Genomic DNA, 16714 nt, shown 5'->3' with positions numbered 1-16714 from the left:
ACCACCACAGAGAAAAGAAATGTAGTAATGCTGCTGAATCTGCTGCTGCTGCTGCTGCTGCTGCTGCTGCTGCTGCTGCTGCTGACACTAGATGGGTTTAGAGGAAGAGTAAATGACCCAAGACAGCTGATAAAATGAGCTTATGGATGTTTGCAGGTATATCTTGGTGAATCACTCAGATACACTTTGGACAGAATCCTATTTGTCTGTCTGTCCTGACATCCATGAGACTTAAGCTTGTAACTTTTAATTGTCAATCCAGAATGGAAGGATTTGTTGCTGCTCAACATCTGTGGCTTGACTGTCTTCCACTAATGCACAGATGACTGTGTGCTTGTTACCTCTGCTGTTAATAATTACTTAAAAATACATAATAACTCCATTCTTCACAAGTTTGGGATGGTTTGTGGATACATCGCAATCTGTTTTTGAGGTTTTATCTTTGAAACAATATGGGGTAGTGTTTATAAATCATTGTGAGCTGTAACTAATCCTCTCTCTTTCTTAAAAGCCTTTTATTCCTGCTATTAACCAAGTGTCTTGAAAAACCATGAAATGTAGTAGGTAGCTAGACCAAGGTCATGGGAGGAGCAAATACCCACTACAATGAAATATTATTTGGAACTAAATTTAAAATACTGCTATTTGAAATCCAGAAGAAAAAAGGATAAAAAAATTTAGTAATATACTTCATGAAAATCAAACGATGACAATAGATATTACTTTAGTTTTAATATCTATTATGAAGGACCTTAAATAAATAAAAATGACTATTGACTTGACATAGAAGAAAATTCATTTGAATTTAATACTTCATGACTCAAAGACTAAGAGTTGTAGTTTGATTGACAGGGACATGAATAGTCAATGAAGGAAGGGTAGAAGGGGGATTTGCATTTCACTTTTTTGCTTGCTTTTTTTTTATCATTCACATATCATTTTTCCCATGTAAAAATTCATTACATAATGGTAATTTTATATTTAATAGTTATCATATGGCAACTGAAGGAAATATATGCAAAAATTTTAAATAGTTATCAAAATGAAATGGCAACAGAAATTCACATAGAAACAGAATATGGCAAATACTTCATACATTCAAAGTAGGCAACAAGCATTTCACATTAGCTTCTTGATGTACTTCATCTTTAATCACTAATTGCATGTGGAAGTGTTCACAGTTACATACACATTGACACCTGTCCACACAGTTAAGTTTTGTTTCTGAATCATGACAACTTTTTCTCTATCACTCACGTTTCCATCCCCAATTCTTCATAATCACATGGACCCATGCTGGTCTCTGATTAAAATGCCCTTGCTATTGATGGCCTCAGAAAGTAACAATAAAAACTCCAAACAACATGTAAAATATCAGATTAGCAACTCAGTAGCAAATTAGGATATATATATATATATATGAAATAAAATAAACAATGAAATGCAAGCAACAGGGCTTTGCTGAGCCATTAACGGACATGCTCTTGAGGATGAACTGCACGGAGGACTAGTTTTGAGATATGTGAAATATTTGCATACTAAAATATGTTTTAAATAGAAAGATGAATAAATGCTTTCAGATTTTGCTGTCAGTGAACCAGAAAATAAGATGGTATTTTAAATTCATTTTCAACATTATTTGTATGGATGATTGAAGCTTTTGAATATTAAAATGTTCAATAACCAAAGACTACTTTATAGTTATAAATACAAGCCTGGTATTTAGTTTAATTTTAAAATTTAAAGTAGAAATGAAGTTTATTCGCAATGGCACGTAAATATATACATGTATATAACCAAGATTTGCCACAATGAATTATGTATTTGTCTGTATCTTAAAATCAGTTTCTGAGTTGAAATTGTATTGATCTTAACAGCAATATGGGGTACTACCATGTAATTGATCTTAGATCTCACTCTTAAAGTTTGTGTGTGAGTGTGTGTATGTGCATATGTGTGTGTGTGTGTGTGTGTGTGTGTGTGTGTGTGTGTGTGTGCCTGTGTGTGTAGAGGGTGGTTAAGAAAGCACGGAAAAAAAACAAAACAGGTGAGGTAATGAGATTAGGAAGTATAGTACAAAGCTTTTGCTTTATTTGTTTATACAGCTTGTATTCACCATGAAAACATTCCACTTTATTTATTACGTTGATATAGAAACAGGATCTAACAGAATTCTGAGACACAATCAAGGATAAATGATAGTCAATAAGATGGAAGCTGATGTCCCTACTTAAAAATCCCTGGCCCTCACCTGGTAGTAATGGCCTGAGTTCAAGGTTTTAAACTTAATTACAGTTTTTATTCTCTTCTGAGCCCTCTATTGTGAGTAGCCTATTTAAGATATGCAATGACTCTGGATACTTGTCACATTGTCTTTTTGTTTGTAACATCTCCTCATTCACAAAGGTCTACCAGAGTCTGTGGTTCAGATATCCAAACTTGCTGTGGGATGGTCTGTATGTCAAATGTGTTGCTCATTGGTCAATAAATAAATCACTGATTGGCCAGTGGCCAGGCAGGAAGTATAGGCAGGACTAACAGAGAGGAGAATTGAGAGAACAGGAAGCTGGGTGAGAGAGACACTGCCAGCCACCACCATGACAAGCCGCATGTGAAGATCCTGGTAAGCCACGAGCCATGTGGCAAGGTATAGATTTACGGAAATGGATTAATTTAAGCTGTAAGAACAGTTAGCAAGAAGCCTGCCACGGCCATACAGTTTGTAACCAATATAAGTCTCTATGCTTACTTGGTTGGGTCTGAGCAGCTGTGGGACTGGCGTGTGACAAAGATTTGTCCTGACTGTGGGCAAGGCAGGAAAACTCAAGCTACACAAACTCATAGCTTTTTTCAATGCATTTTCATGGAGTCTTTTGACTGAAAGATTTTCTAACAACAATGATTAAAAATTCAAATGATAGATTTTTTCTCTTCCCCTTTCCACTTCCCCTATTCTGGCTCAGAAATTATAGCTACAAATAAATAGAAACTCTGCCATCTTGGGCTAGCAAGATGACTCAGTGAGTAAAAGAGCTTGTTCCCATGTCAGATGACCAGAGTTCTGTCCTGGAGACTCAGAGTAGAAGGACAACCTGCTCCTTCAATTTGTCCTTTGAGCCCCCTACATACTCTGTGGTACATATGCAGGCATGCATGCATGTGTACATATATATGTACCCTCATTTAATTAATTTAAGAATGAGCTTAAAACCAAGACTGTAGACAAATTTCTAAATGGTCTTATTAAATAAAAAACATGGAGCCAAATATAGGGGTGAAAGCCTTAGAGAGATGCAGGAAACAGGGAAAGCCACCAGCCACCTTACCTCACCAACTCCGCATCTTACTTCCTGTCTATCCACACCTTTATTTCCTTGCTGTTTGGCCCACTCATTAGCTATCTTAGCCCAGCTACCTCACTTCCTTGTCACTGTCTGTCTGTACAGACCTCCAGGTTTCTATGGTTGGTACTGGGATTAAAGATGTGTGTCACCAACTTGGCTCTGTTCCCTAGTATGGCCTTGAACACACAGAGACCCCGCCTGCTAAGTGATCAGATTAAGGACGTGTGCTGCGTCACTTCTTGTTTACTTAAAATGGCTGGCCTTTTCCCCCTGATCTTCAGGCAAGCTTTATTAAAGCACAAAGAAAATATCACCACATTTCAGCACAGATAAAGTATTACCACATTTCTCATTTTTTTGTCTAATAAAAATAAAAAAATTAAAGTTGTAACGAATATAAGAAAAACTATATAAAATAAGTATAATAACTATATACAATATATACAAGCAATAAATACATCAACAATGTCTAGTGCATAAAATATTCCATTATCTATCCTATTTTGGTGAGTCCAAAATGTACCTAATTCACTATCTATCCTAACTTGCATTATCAACAGAAAACTATCTTATGATGTCTTTCAAACTTATACACTTTACACCTCTTACTGGGTTTCTTTTCTGAATTTCTTAATGAGGAAAATTGTTACTACAACTATCTAATCTTCAACTCCTTCAGAGACCCAAGAAGGAAATAATATTACCTGGTAAAACAGGGAGTGCAGTTTTAATTAATATAAGCCCTTGTGTGTTTACTTGGGTCTGAGAGGCTGCGGACTGGGTAGGACACAGGAAAGCTTTCAGCTACACAAGACTACTACAATAATTATATTATTATTTATAATATCGCATCATTATATAACATATTATCCATATCATTGTATTATTGCATAACTTATTATATAATACACTATTACAGTGCTATATAATTTCATACTATATAATGAAATACAATATTAACATTTAAAGAGAGAAAAATATGCTATCTAATTCCTCTACCATCACTCCTCCTCCTCCCCTGCCTCCCACTGTCAGATCAGACTAGATCTATTCTGTAAAACCCAAGGCTAGCAAGATTCCACTCAAGCTCCTGGTTTAAGGTCCCCACATCATTCTTTTCAAACCCACTCAGTATAGGCCACAGACTATGACTTCACTAAGCACTTGATTTTCTGGACTATCTTTTCTCTTTCCACTTTTTACTCATTGCCTATTTGCCTTATAAAATCCTACCCACTTATAGGTCAGCTCCAAAGGTTGATTCTTTTCTAAACTGTTCTTGTGCTGCTCAACAGAAATCATTTCCTTTTGAGTAACTTCCTCCTCCTTGAGCATTTCTGATCACTGTTTGTGCATATCACTTCTGTTTCTGGGCCTTAGATGAGATGATGATCTCAGCCAAGAACCATAGTCTATCCTCCCTTCTACAAGGCCTATTACTGGGTCTGGGTCAGAACTGCTTGGATGAATGAGCAGTACAAAAACAGTCAAGCTAGATGATTTTTTGGAAAATTTTAATGAGAATTTGTTTGCAGTGTGAAGATATTGGTCAGCATCTGAATTATCTTGGTGAGGTCTCTGATTTAAGTTTGATTTAAGCAAGGTACACAGATTTATATATCCACTTTACTATTATAACTTAGACAAAAAGAGTGTCTTTGAAATAATGCTTTTACAAAGAGGATAGGTATCATTGAAGATACTGTTTTATTTATTTATTTTTTTTAATTGAGGTATTTCAAAAAATGGTACTTTGAAGCACTAAGCATGATATAGCCATCTTCTCAGGTTGGTTACTACGCACTACATTAAGCTAGATCTCAATTCATAGAAGCCCAATCACTGACATGAGTTTTTAAGTTTACTTGAGACAGGGGTCTACATTTATATTACAGTGTGCATATATTGTGCACATGATTTCTTAATAAATTTCATCTATCTTGTAAGATAAGACACATTAAAAATAAAAACTGTTGTGAAATTGTATTTTTTTTTAGGTGAATGCATAGAAAACAACTTACCCCCAGTTGCCACAGTGATTTCACGTAGAAAATGACCATAAAATGGAAAATCGAAGGACAGGTTCACTCTCTGCAAGAAACAACACCGAAAAAAGAAAAAAATCAATAATGTGAAGAATGGTATATGTAAACTAGAGAGCTTTTCAATTAAAGCTAAATGAGGTTTCTCCTTTACTCAATTGGTATTGCAGTTGACCTTAAAAACTAAGTGTTGGATGGTACTAAAGAACGTATTTTTCGCAATTACATTTCTGAAGCAAATGAAAAGAATCAAATTAGGTTATTATGGTCTATTAGCCTCCTTTTCTTTTTACAAAGAGTATCTGGAAATTTAAATTCTAAATAAAGATATTTTCTCTCAGTCCTTACCACTGTTATTTTATCATTTGCCAAGATCTTTCTGTCATTTGATGAGTAAGATATTTGTGAATAGTTTATTTATTTATTTATTTATTTATTTACCAGTTGATTAAAAACCAGTAGATTGGAAAACAAAGATAGTGCTTTTTACACTATTATGGCTTTGTTTATTGTTTTTATGTAAATCTAAAATAAAAAATGACTGATGGAAGATGATGTCATGGACCTGTAGATGCAGACGTTAAGGCATCCTCATGTTCGTTTATTGCAGTGAGCTATCCAGACATAGCACATTGTGTTATACAGACATAGCATATTGTGTTCATTTTAAAAGCACATGGTTGCAGGATGAACAGTAGCTACTGCAGAGTTACTTCGATTTGGTACAGGGGAAATTGGATAGATTCAGGCAGAAGGTTCAAAAGTCTTACATTTTTTGCCTTCCTAAAGGAGCCTAGAGCATCAATTCTTAACATATGAAATTGCATGTGTATATTTGGTTTAACACTAATACATACAAAACTAATAAAATACAACAGAATAGCTTTTTGTATGCCTAAAGCATTATGAGGCAAGATGCAAGATCATGTAACACATAACACAATGACCTAAAATTAATAACTTATCTATGTGTCTGTCATATATATATGTATATATATATGTGTATATATATATATATATATATATTCATCCATCTATATACACATAGATATATGTATTTATTTGTATTCAAAGGCAAGTTAATTAGCCTGGGTTAAAGTTCAACAGCATGTGCAGACTTTACGTAAGGGCTATTACGTTAAAATCCAACCATTTCTACATTCTATTTCTCTGAATCTACAAATTAAAATGTAGAAGAGTATATCTGTTGGAATTTAGTTCTCTCCAATTTTGCAAATGATTGCCTTTTCATATCCTTCAGAGATTTCTAATGACTTATTTGGCACGAAGTTAATCATTCAGAATCTACAGTGACTTTCAATTAGTTTTTCTTTCCTTTCTCTTGAAACCCACATCTCCTTAAAAAGTTTTTCATCACATTTATTTTATGTTAATGGTAAAATAAAAATGCTTTTACTGTGCCACTTGGAATGAGTGGTCATTGATAACACTAAAATGAAAGCAATAATACTAAACTGATGTGTCTGAAAGATGTCAAAAATAATCTGATGAGGGTAATTATTATAGTGGACAGATCCCACAATTTTGATGTCTTCCCATGGTCATTAGTAATGCTACATCCTCACTAACATTTCACTTTAAATACTTGTCACTAACAGACCTAGTTTTGACCAAGGATGAAAGAGAATCACACTATCTATGTTTTCTCAGACACAGCAGGTATTTACATATGTTTTGAGTTAGACCACGGTGTGCAAATAACACACAAGGTAAAGAAAATTAAATAGGCATTGAAAGAAACTTAAGAATCCATCGTCTTCAGGAAACACATCTGTGTTTGAACCACTTCCCTAATAAAATGGCCAATTTATATAACTATCACCATGGCATTCTCTACCCCTTACAATAGCAATGTGGATAGCAGTTAGCAGGTGCTGTTGCTGAAGGGCTGCTAAATGTATACATTCTCTTGAGTCACTGCTGAGAACTCCCCCAACACACACACACACACACACACACACACACACACACACACACACACCACACACACACACACACACACACACACACACACAAACACAAATTTCTTTACAGATCCTTGGGTCCAGTACTCCTTGAAGCTACTGTCTAGCATCACTTTGTTACCTTGTTCTAAAATCCTTTTGTCTGTAGTCTTTTGTCCCTGAGAATAACAGGAATACTTAAGAATCACACTTAAGGCCTAGCCATAACTAGAATGTGTTACTGGACAGCTTTATACCTTATAGTCCTTCTCATGCCAGACATAAACTGCAGCTTCTGGTTCTTTACAACCAATACTCTTAACTTCTGGCTCCTGTCTTACATGATACATGAACCTTACTTAGTCATGGTTTCTATATGTTTTTTCAAGTGTTACTCTAGTTTGAGTTGTTCCTCCAACTCAACACACACCCAATGACTGAGGAAAATTCATAACAGAAAACAAAACATAAAAACTTCATGTGATAGAGAGTACATATACATGCCCAAATGTATATGTAATGTATGTGATGTGGTATGGGGTCTGTACGTGTGAATCATGGGCATGTTCCTGTATGAAGGTAGACATGCACAGGAAGATCAGAGGTGTGTGTAGAAGGTTCTCATTTTCTACTTTGTTAGGGATGGGGCCTCTTTTCTTTTGTTGTCTGCTTTCATGCATGACAGACTGAAGCTGGCCCAAGAGTATACAGGGATTATCCACTCTGCCTTCCACCTTGTACCAGGATTGAAGATTACAATGGCTTTGTATGGGCTTAGGGATTTCATTTCATATTGTCATGACTCTGCAGAAAGAACTTTACGGACTAATCTATTTCCCCAGCCTAGATAGAAGCTGTGTTTGGAGGGTGATCTTGGAAGATACATGCTGAGAGATACAGGGATATTGTGGGAAAAATAGTGTAAGACAGGTGACATGTGATGTATCACTGTGTAAAGTTTCTGCTATACAAACATAAAGATCTGAGTTTGGATACTGAGTACCCCATAGCAAGCTGGGCATTAACCCTAGGGGTATGATCTGGAAAAAGTATATTCTGGGAAACTTGCAATCCAGACAATCCAGTCCCAAACAGTGAGCTCCAGGTTCAGTGAGAAACCCTGTCTCAGAAGATAAGATAGAGAAGCAATTGAGGGAAAGAGGTTGATGTTAATCTGGCATCCACATGCACCTACACAGGTGAATACACTCACACATACACATATGGACACATGCATATGCAACCATATATAAAACACACACACATGAAAGACAAAAAACAAGAATGAATGGGTACTACACAGGATACACTACACTGTAGTCCATAAACACAAAAGAACAGATAATCCAATTTACAACGTTCAAGTTATCTGAACAGTTTCTGTCAGTAAGCTCTTTGAAACACTGGGGAACGTGCCTGAATATCACTGGAGGGCAGGAAGCAGCACATTCTTCTAGCAACTGATTCTCTGTATTGACTCAGGTTGCTCAACTGCCTTCCAACTTGCACCATGCCTCAGGCAGAAAGAAGAGATATCACTCAAGGTAGGAAGTTACTCATATGTGAGAAACAACTGTCCATCAGTGGCCAGTAAAGAATCAACAAGGGCCACTAAGGTGGAATTTCAGAGTTCAGCCATTACTTCTTAGCTCAGGTTTGTCTTCCCAGAATAAATCACTCATCAGTCTCAATATCTACACATACAAACTGAATGGCTTTACATGGTCTTGGTCTTATTTTACAACCACTTCATTGTGAAAACTACTCAGAGTCAGAGTGGCTAAGTATGGCTCAGGGAGGAAACTAAGACTTTGAACCTAGGTTGGATTATAGAGGCAATGATCTCAAATACTGAGATATAAAGACAAAATTAGGAAAATAATTAGTATTTCACCTAAATGAGTGTTGCAGCGAAATATCAATATAAACAATTAAGCACTAGACTTTTATTAAGTGCCTTCAAGTCAAATGATTACTCAACATAATTGCCCATAACTAATTAGATCATTATTTTTCCTAGGATGATACATATAAAAGAGTTGTCAGACAAAGATAAGGGGAACTTGTATTTGTTCATGTTTTCAATCTTCATTCATCCTCTTGTATGAAACAGGCAGGTAGGACAGTGAGTAAGGTTCAGAGTCTCCTTAGTGATGGGGAAAGTATCACTGAAGGATCCCTAATAGAACCATGTAGAGGGAAAGTATCATGAAAAAGTGGCATTTGAGCCTAAGTTCAGGGAACCAAAATTGACTTTTTAAACAGGAAATACCATAAGTTCTTCACAAGGACCTTAAGGTAAGACCCAAAGGTTTGAAAATGCAAGAGGAAACCACATGAGTAACCTTTCAAGAAAGGCAATAACTTTCTGAATAGAACTTTCGTTGACCCAAAGATAATAGCAAGAACTGACCCACAGGACTGCACAATTCTACAAAATCTCTGTACAACAAAGGAAACAATGACCACAGTGAAGAAGAGATGGCCTACAGAGTAGAAGAAAATCCTTAGCAGTGATTCATTCTCTAACACTTACTATCTAGAATGTATGAAGACCTCAAAACATTAAAAATCAAGAGTGAGTAATCCAATTAATAAATGGGAAAATGGACTGAAATGATACTTTTTATATGAAGAACACAAAGTTAATAAATGCATAAAAACACATCCAACATTTTAGAGAAATTCAACTAAAACCCACAAATATTCAGTTTCACCCCAGTCCAAGTGGCTGTCATTGAGAAACACAAATAATGAAAAAATCAGAAGTCGGTGAGGATGTGGTAGGAAAAGAGACATATGGTGTAGCTATATCACTCCTGGGTGTATACCTGAAGGAACCTAGAGGCAACACACCACAGAGTTCTTCATATACCTACATTTACCACAGCATCATTCTGAAGAGCCAAACTACAGAATCAGCCTAGATAGCTATCAGTGAATAAACAGACAAAGAAAATGTTGCACCCATACACAATAAAGGGGTTTTGAGCTGTTAAATAGAATTCAATCACATTATGTGCAGGAAAATGGTTGGAACTAGAGATCATTATGTAAGTTAAACACTAGACTCAGAACGGCAGATACCATACGTTTCCTTCATATGTGAAATCTTGAAGGAAATAAGAATGTATAATGGAAAATAAGAGAAAACAAACAAATAAGCAAACAACAGGCCCCATGGGAAGGTAGTGTTAATGTTGAATAATAAGGGAAATAGATACAGTCCAAAACACTTTATATATGTGTCTGAGATTGGTATAAAGAGACCCAGTTTTGGGGGCATGAGGGATGGCTCAGCAGTTAAGACCACTTGTTGTCCTTCCAGAGGACTTGAATTTGATTTGCAACACACATATGGCAGCTTATAACCCTCTGTAACTTTAGTTTGATGGGTTCCAATAACTACTGGTCCCAGTGTGCACTCCATATGCACATGCTACACAGATATTCGTGCAGACAAAACAGCCATACATATAAAATAAATGAATAAAATTTTAATAACAGCCATTGTACAGTTAATACATCCTAATTTAAAAGAATCTGAATGCATGGAATACAGAACAGAGACTGTAGCATATACAGCAATACAGAAGGACTCTGTACTACTGGACATGAAAACTGGAGATATAGACTAGGGTGACAATGTGGATTTCCAGCTGGAAGAGTGGAAAGCCACAGGAACACCAACTAAGCTGATGAAAGCAGGAGGAAAGGTCAGGTGTGTTAGCTGTAAGAACATGTGCTGTCACTGATTAGTTATGCATCCTTTAACTATGCAATAAACATTAATTAAAAGTTGCCCCAAACTGTCTAGGAACTCTTCTGTAACCAAAAGGTTAAGGGAACCCTGGGCATCATCAAAAACTATAAACCATAGCAACAACAAAAAAAATCACACAGAAACTGGTAGAGTAAATCTAACCTTATACTTTATACTATGCCAGGAAATATTTAATGTTAAAGGGAAAAATGATTAAGGAAAATGACTGTGTAAAGTCTCAACTTTAATCAATGGATTAATAGTCTGAGCAAAACACAAAGGAACATGGCAAAGTATATACAGAAGGTCCTCCATTTGACCCCCAGCATTAGCCAGAAGTTCTAAAACTCAGAACTAAAGATAAATAAATAAATAAAAGGTATAAGAAACATAATTAAAGCAATTAAATGTGGTAACTGTCTTAGTTTTGTGGAAAAGTGGGGAAGTGAGAATTTTCCAGATAAGCAAATGAATCATTGGTCTCATGATAGAAGACAATTTTGGAAGCATGCTTTGAAGAGCTGGTAGAATTATGAGGCCAGATAATTGGATGTGAATTGAGGGCAGCTATATCTATCTGTGACTATGGCTTTCACAATCACATAGCATGTTATAAACACATATTCTCTCAAAGTTTCCTTTTTTTAAGTGTTATTTTTAATTTTATCCTTTTTAATTATGTGTACATGTGTGGGTCTGTGAATAGGTATACACATTTGAGTGATGGTACCTGCCCATAACAGAGGAATCTGATCTCCCATTTATGAACCACCTAGTGTGGGTGCTGATATTAAAACTCTGTGCACTTAACCAATGAGCCATCTCTCTAACCCTATTTCTTGAAATTTCTGTTGACAGTTAAATCAGGCATGTCCAGAGTCATAGATCCAGACTGATGTCTGACATTCCATAGATAGATTCTTGATACTCTTGCATATTTCAGACTATTTATTATCATCTATGCTGTGTTTCTTGTAGTAATTCTAACGTTACAACTAGTTACAAACATTTACAACTAAAATATCTCTTTTCCTCATTTAACTTGTCTATTCCTCAGTAGTTTCATGACAGCAAGTTCAGTCACATACACAGTCAATCCTGTGTATGTGAACTCTTGAAGACAGAAGCCTGTTCATTAGCTTATTGACACATCACAAGGCAACCTTTTACAACTTTTTTACAACCTTGTTTTAGTAAAACTTTCTTTTTAAACCTTTATCATACTTTACTAATTTTTGAGTATAATAAGTTGGCAATCAAGCTGTGGGTCCCATTTATAATTCCCAGAACCATGTTTTACAGAAACACCATTAACACAAACTGCTGTTTGTTTTAGGAAGGCTCCTCATTTTGGTGATAAATCTAAACTTGTAAAGTCTCCTGAGTCTTTTTATTTTCTGTTTATTGGGCACAAAACTGCTGAAAGCAGCTTAAAGGAGGAAAATTAGTAATAATTAAAGTTTTAATAATTGCTGATCTCATAAGACTATAATAACAAAGGACCTAAAAACAGTATGTTCAAGAATGAACTGAATTTTCATCAGGTTTTATACAATGGATTTTCAAATTCTACCTTTAATCATTCAAATAACTTTTATTTGAAGGTCACATATTTATCTATTAAACATGTCAGCATGGAAGAATATCATTAATATGATTATTGGCATAGGAGAATTTATTTTAATCTTATGTTATCAAATAAAATCTTGATCACACTGTTTCAGGTGAGTGGTGTATAATTATGAACTTTGTGCAATAACACAATTTAGTACAATGTTGTTTTATTTACTCAGATGTTTCTAGCAAAAGTTGCTTATTTTTAGGAAATGTTGGGTTTCTAGTAAGTAAACGTGATTTAATAAACATTGGATAAACATGATTGATTTGATTTGGTGTGATCTGTTTCTACAAGATGTACATAGCAAGGGAAAAATTTTGTTGATACTGAACAAGGCACATAAAGTGCTTTCTCTGGCAGATGGCAGCAGCATTGATCCCTGACTAATCAGAAGGCATGTCTTTTACAGTCTTCATTCAGTGAGACTTCATTTTTGAACTTTGTGTCATTCTTTTCTAGTTATTGAACATTCTAGCAGGATTTTGTAAAGGCTGACACCTGGAGTGACATGTCATCTTGTTGGGTTAGTGGCTGTCTTAGTTATGGTTTCTGTTGCTGTGATGAAACAACATGACCAAGAGCAAGTTGGTGACAAAAGGATTTATTTGGCTTTATTTGACATCATCTTGGGCTGGTGGCTGTCTTAGTTAGAGTCTCTATTGCTGTGATGAAACAACATTACCAAGAGCAAGTTGGGAAAGAAAGGGTTTATTTGGCTTATACTTCCACATCACCATCTACCATTAAAGGAAGTCAGAACAGGAACTCAAACAGGGTAGGAACCTAGAGGCAGGAGCTGATGCAGAGGCTATGGAGGGCTGTTACTGACTGGCTCATTATGGCTTGCTTAGTTTGCTTTCTTATAGAACTCCAGTCCATGGATGGCACCACCCACCATGATCTGGACCCTCCCCCACCAGTTACTAATTAAGAAAATACCATAGAGCCAGATCTTACAGAGGAATTTTCTCAGTTGAGGTTCCCTCCTTTCAGATAATTCTAGCTTGTGTCAAGTTGACATAAAACTAGCCAGCACAGTGACTTTATGACTTCATAAACATTTAACCTTAATGTAAAGACTATTCTTGAAAAGGTGATTCAAGGGATCAAATGACTAAATATTGCCTAAATCTCTATAAGCACTGAGTTAATAATGGTTAACAATGAATTATGTTCATGAATGTGTCTAGCACACCAATAGTTCTCTAAAATTAGTTTCCTAAATAAAAATTGTCCTCATTTACTTCTTGATAAACTGCAGAAAATTATTAAATTATGTATTCCTTCAATATTTGAACATGCTATCAAGTGCTTTCATAAGAAAGAATTAAGCCAATTAAGGGAAATTGTTTTTTAGTAAAGTTGATGTCAAGACTACAGGTAATATTTCTGAGCAATATCACAAAGCACTCATCTGGCTGCTTTGAATAAACATAAGTACTATATTTACAGGGGTTAGGAGGATGGGATTAACATTTAATTTGACAGACATGCTAAGTGTTTATCTGTACTTAAAGAGGATGAATGTAAAATTTAGTAAGTAAAAATGTGATGATAAGCAAAAAACTTGTTGTTTACAAAAAGAATTATAGTAATTTTGCAGTGAAGAAAGAGAAACTATCAGGAGCCTCCATCAGCAGGTATTGATGTTGACATCCAAGAAAATACACTGTCTTCATGCATGGCATTATCTGTTTTTTTTTTCCACAGAAATAGAATGCTTGAGTCTATGTAATTACAAACACTGGAGATTTACTCTTACAGAACTAGAGACTGGGCAGTGTCAGAATCCAGTTCAGGTGTGGAAAGAAGCTTCTTGATAAATCATCTCATGGATAAGACCTCTAAGGAGCATCTAAGAGTAGCAGCAAGGGGTGGGGCAAACTAATTTTTAGAGCATATATTTTTTTCTCACAACTAACTGTGAGATAATAATATCAGCCAATCCCTGAGGGCAGGGTTATCAAGACCTGATTGGCTCTTACTGAACACCCTGTTCAGCTTTGTTGCTTTAGGGGATTAAGATTCAAACCTACCAATTTTAGCCATGTCAATGCACCTCCTAATATGATGCACATGGAAGGACAAAGTTCTAATATCATTGCATTCTTGTTAGAGGAGGACATCTTCAATTAACCATGAAGAAATTTCAAGCTCATAAAAGAAAACAAAAAAGAAAGAAAGAAAAAAAGAAAGAAAGAAAGAAAGGGTCATTAAAAAGATGTGGGGAATAAATGCAACTTAAGTCCTACATGGGGCCAGCATGGGAACAAGGATGATAGTTAGATGATGATGTACAATTAATAAAATTAGAATAAGATATATAGATTAATTAAATGTATGGGACCAATGTAATTAACTATCATGTTATTATTTTAAAGGCAGTTTTATAGGACAGGGAAAAAGCTATGTGGGAACTCTCAGAAAATTTTACAGGTTTTTAGAAGTCTGATATTATTTCAGCTCCAAACTCTGAAAAGAAGTCATGAATTGAAACCATTAGAATGTAGTAGGACTATCATTTCAAAGCACAAGGGTTTGACTCAAAAACTCTATCTTGACAATTACATCTTTTGTTTATACTAGTGATTGTATCACTTTAAAACTAGTGATAACCTCGAAGTCTAAACATTGTCAGACCTTCCTGTCTCTTCAGACATAAAAAACTTCATTGTGTCTAATGGAGGCTTGCTGTCTGTAGGTCATCCAGAGCCCAGGGCAGACATTTCTAGACGTTTGCTAAACAATAGAATAGAAATGGAGTGTAGAGTTCAGGATGTTCTGGGGCCAAGTGACATAGCCAAATGTACCATTATTAATTTTTTTAAAAATTTTCTTCAAAATGTAGAAATAAATGTGACACATATTTATAATACTAAGACAAAGTAAAACAAATTTGAAACTCTGAAAGTGACAGAGAGCACTCTTCTCAGACCAAAACTGTTTAACTAACTGTGGGAAAAGCACCGAACTTCTGTCTTCCCACTAAATGACCTCCTTATCCTAATTTGAAATTCTATTCTCCCCTTCACCATACTGAGAAATAAGATGCTTCTATTGCTTATCATTAGAGGTAGATTCAGAAATTGAGTCTCTAAACTTCCATTCAGTTTATTTTTTAAATTTCTTCATATTATTTTCCTCTCGCATGAGAACTTACAGAAATGCATTTACCTACAGTGAAGTATTATAAATTTAAGCATGTCCTTATGTTGTATAAGAATGTTCCAGTCATCTACAGCCACAGACAACATCTATACACTTAACTCAACTTTCTCTGTAATCTCCACACAGTGACTGCACGGCCTAAGGACACACTTCTCAGTATGTCCCCTTTATTCAGTGATTCTTGACTGTACAACTGCATGAGTAGGAAAACATCAAATGACAGGTTTCTACAACAGGAAAATGTTAAAGAGACAATAGAATATGGAGAGATGTGTATGTACAAATACCAGTAACGCAAACGTCTTTTGATTTCACATAGATTCTGCTTCCAAGCAACAAATAATCCTCACACAATCCAAAATGAAATGATGTAGCAGGAAGAACAATTAACAAGACTTATTACATGTAGGATTTGCAAAAATTGGATATTTTAACCAATTCTCACATTATGGGAGGAGTCAACAGGACATGGGTTGTGAATCCAATGACTGAGATCATTAGAAACCTAATTAAAGGATCAAATTGTTCATGTAAGGGAGCTAGTCAATATGCAGACACACAGACCTGGGAACTGGCTAGTCTTTTGACAACTACACTCCATCAATGCAATTGATTTTCAGAGTTAGACATTCTATCCTTTCCAGCATTTTTGGTGATAACAAACTAATGTTTAATTAACCCTGCATATGGAGCGACACTCATCAAGGGAGATTCATAAACTTGAAAGTGCAATGTAAATATGAGCAGATGTACTGGCTCCTTAGAATTAGAGATTAAGGAAACTATCACCACAACTTGTTTTCCCTAACTCATTG

At 35.5% G+C, this 16714-nt stretch overlaps 1 protein-coding gene across 1 annotated transcript in view; it reads right to left on the bottom strand.

Moving 5' to 3' along the window:
- Positions 1 to 16714, bottom strand: part of Plxdc2 (plexin domain containing 2) — a 394952-nt gene that overhangs the window by 173184 nt on the left and 205054 nt on the right. The window contains exon 4 of the mRNA XM_059263622.1: positions 5366 to 5435. Within this exon, the coding sequence (XP_059119605.1) occupies positions 5366 to 5435 (70 nt within the window). The remainder of the gene's footprint in view (positions 1 to 5365; positions 5436 to 16714) is intronic.

Source organism: Peromyscus eremicus, chromosome 5 (assembly GCF_949786415.1).
Source record: "Peromyscus eremicus chromosome 5, PerEre_H2_v1, whole genome shotgun sequence".
Classification (NCBI taxonomy): domain Eukaryota; kingdom Metazoa; phylum Chordata; class Mammalia; order Rodentia; family Cricetidae; genus Peromyscus; species Peromyscus eremicus.
The sequence above is the reverse complement of the archived record's forward strand: the minus strand, read 5'-3'. Positions and strand labels throughout refer to the sequence as shown.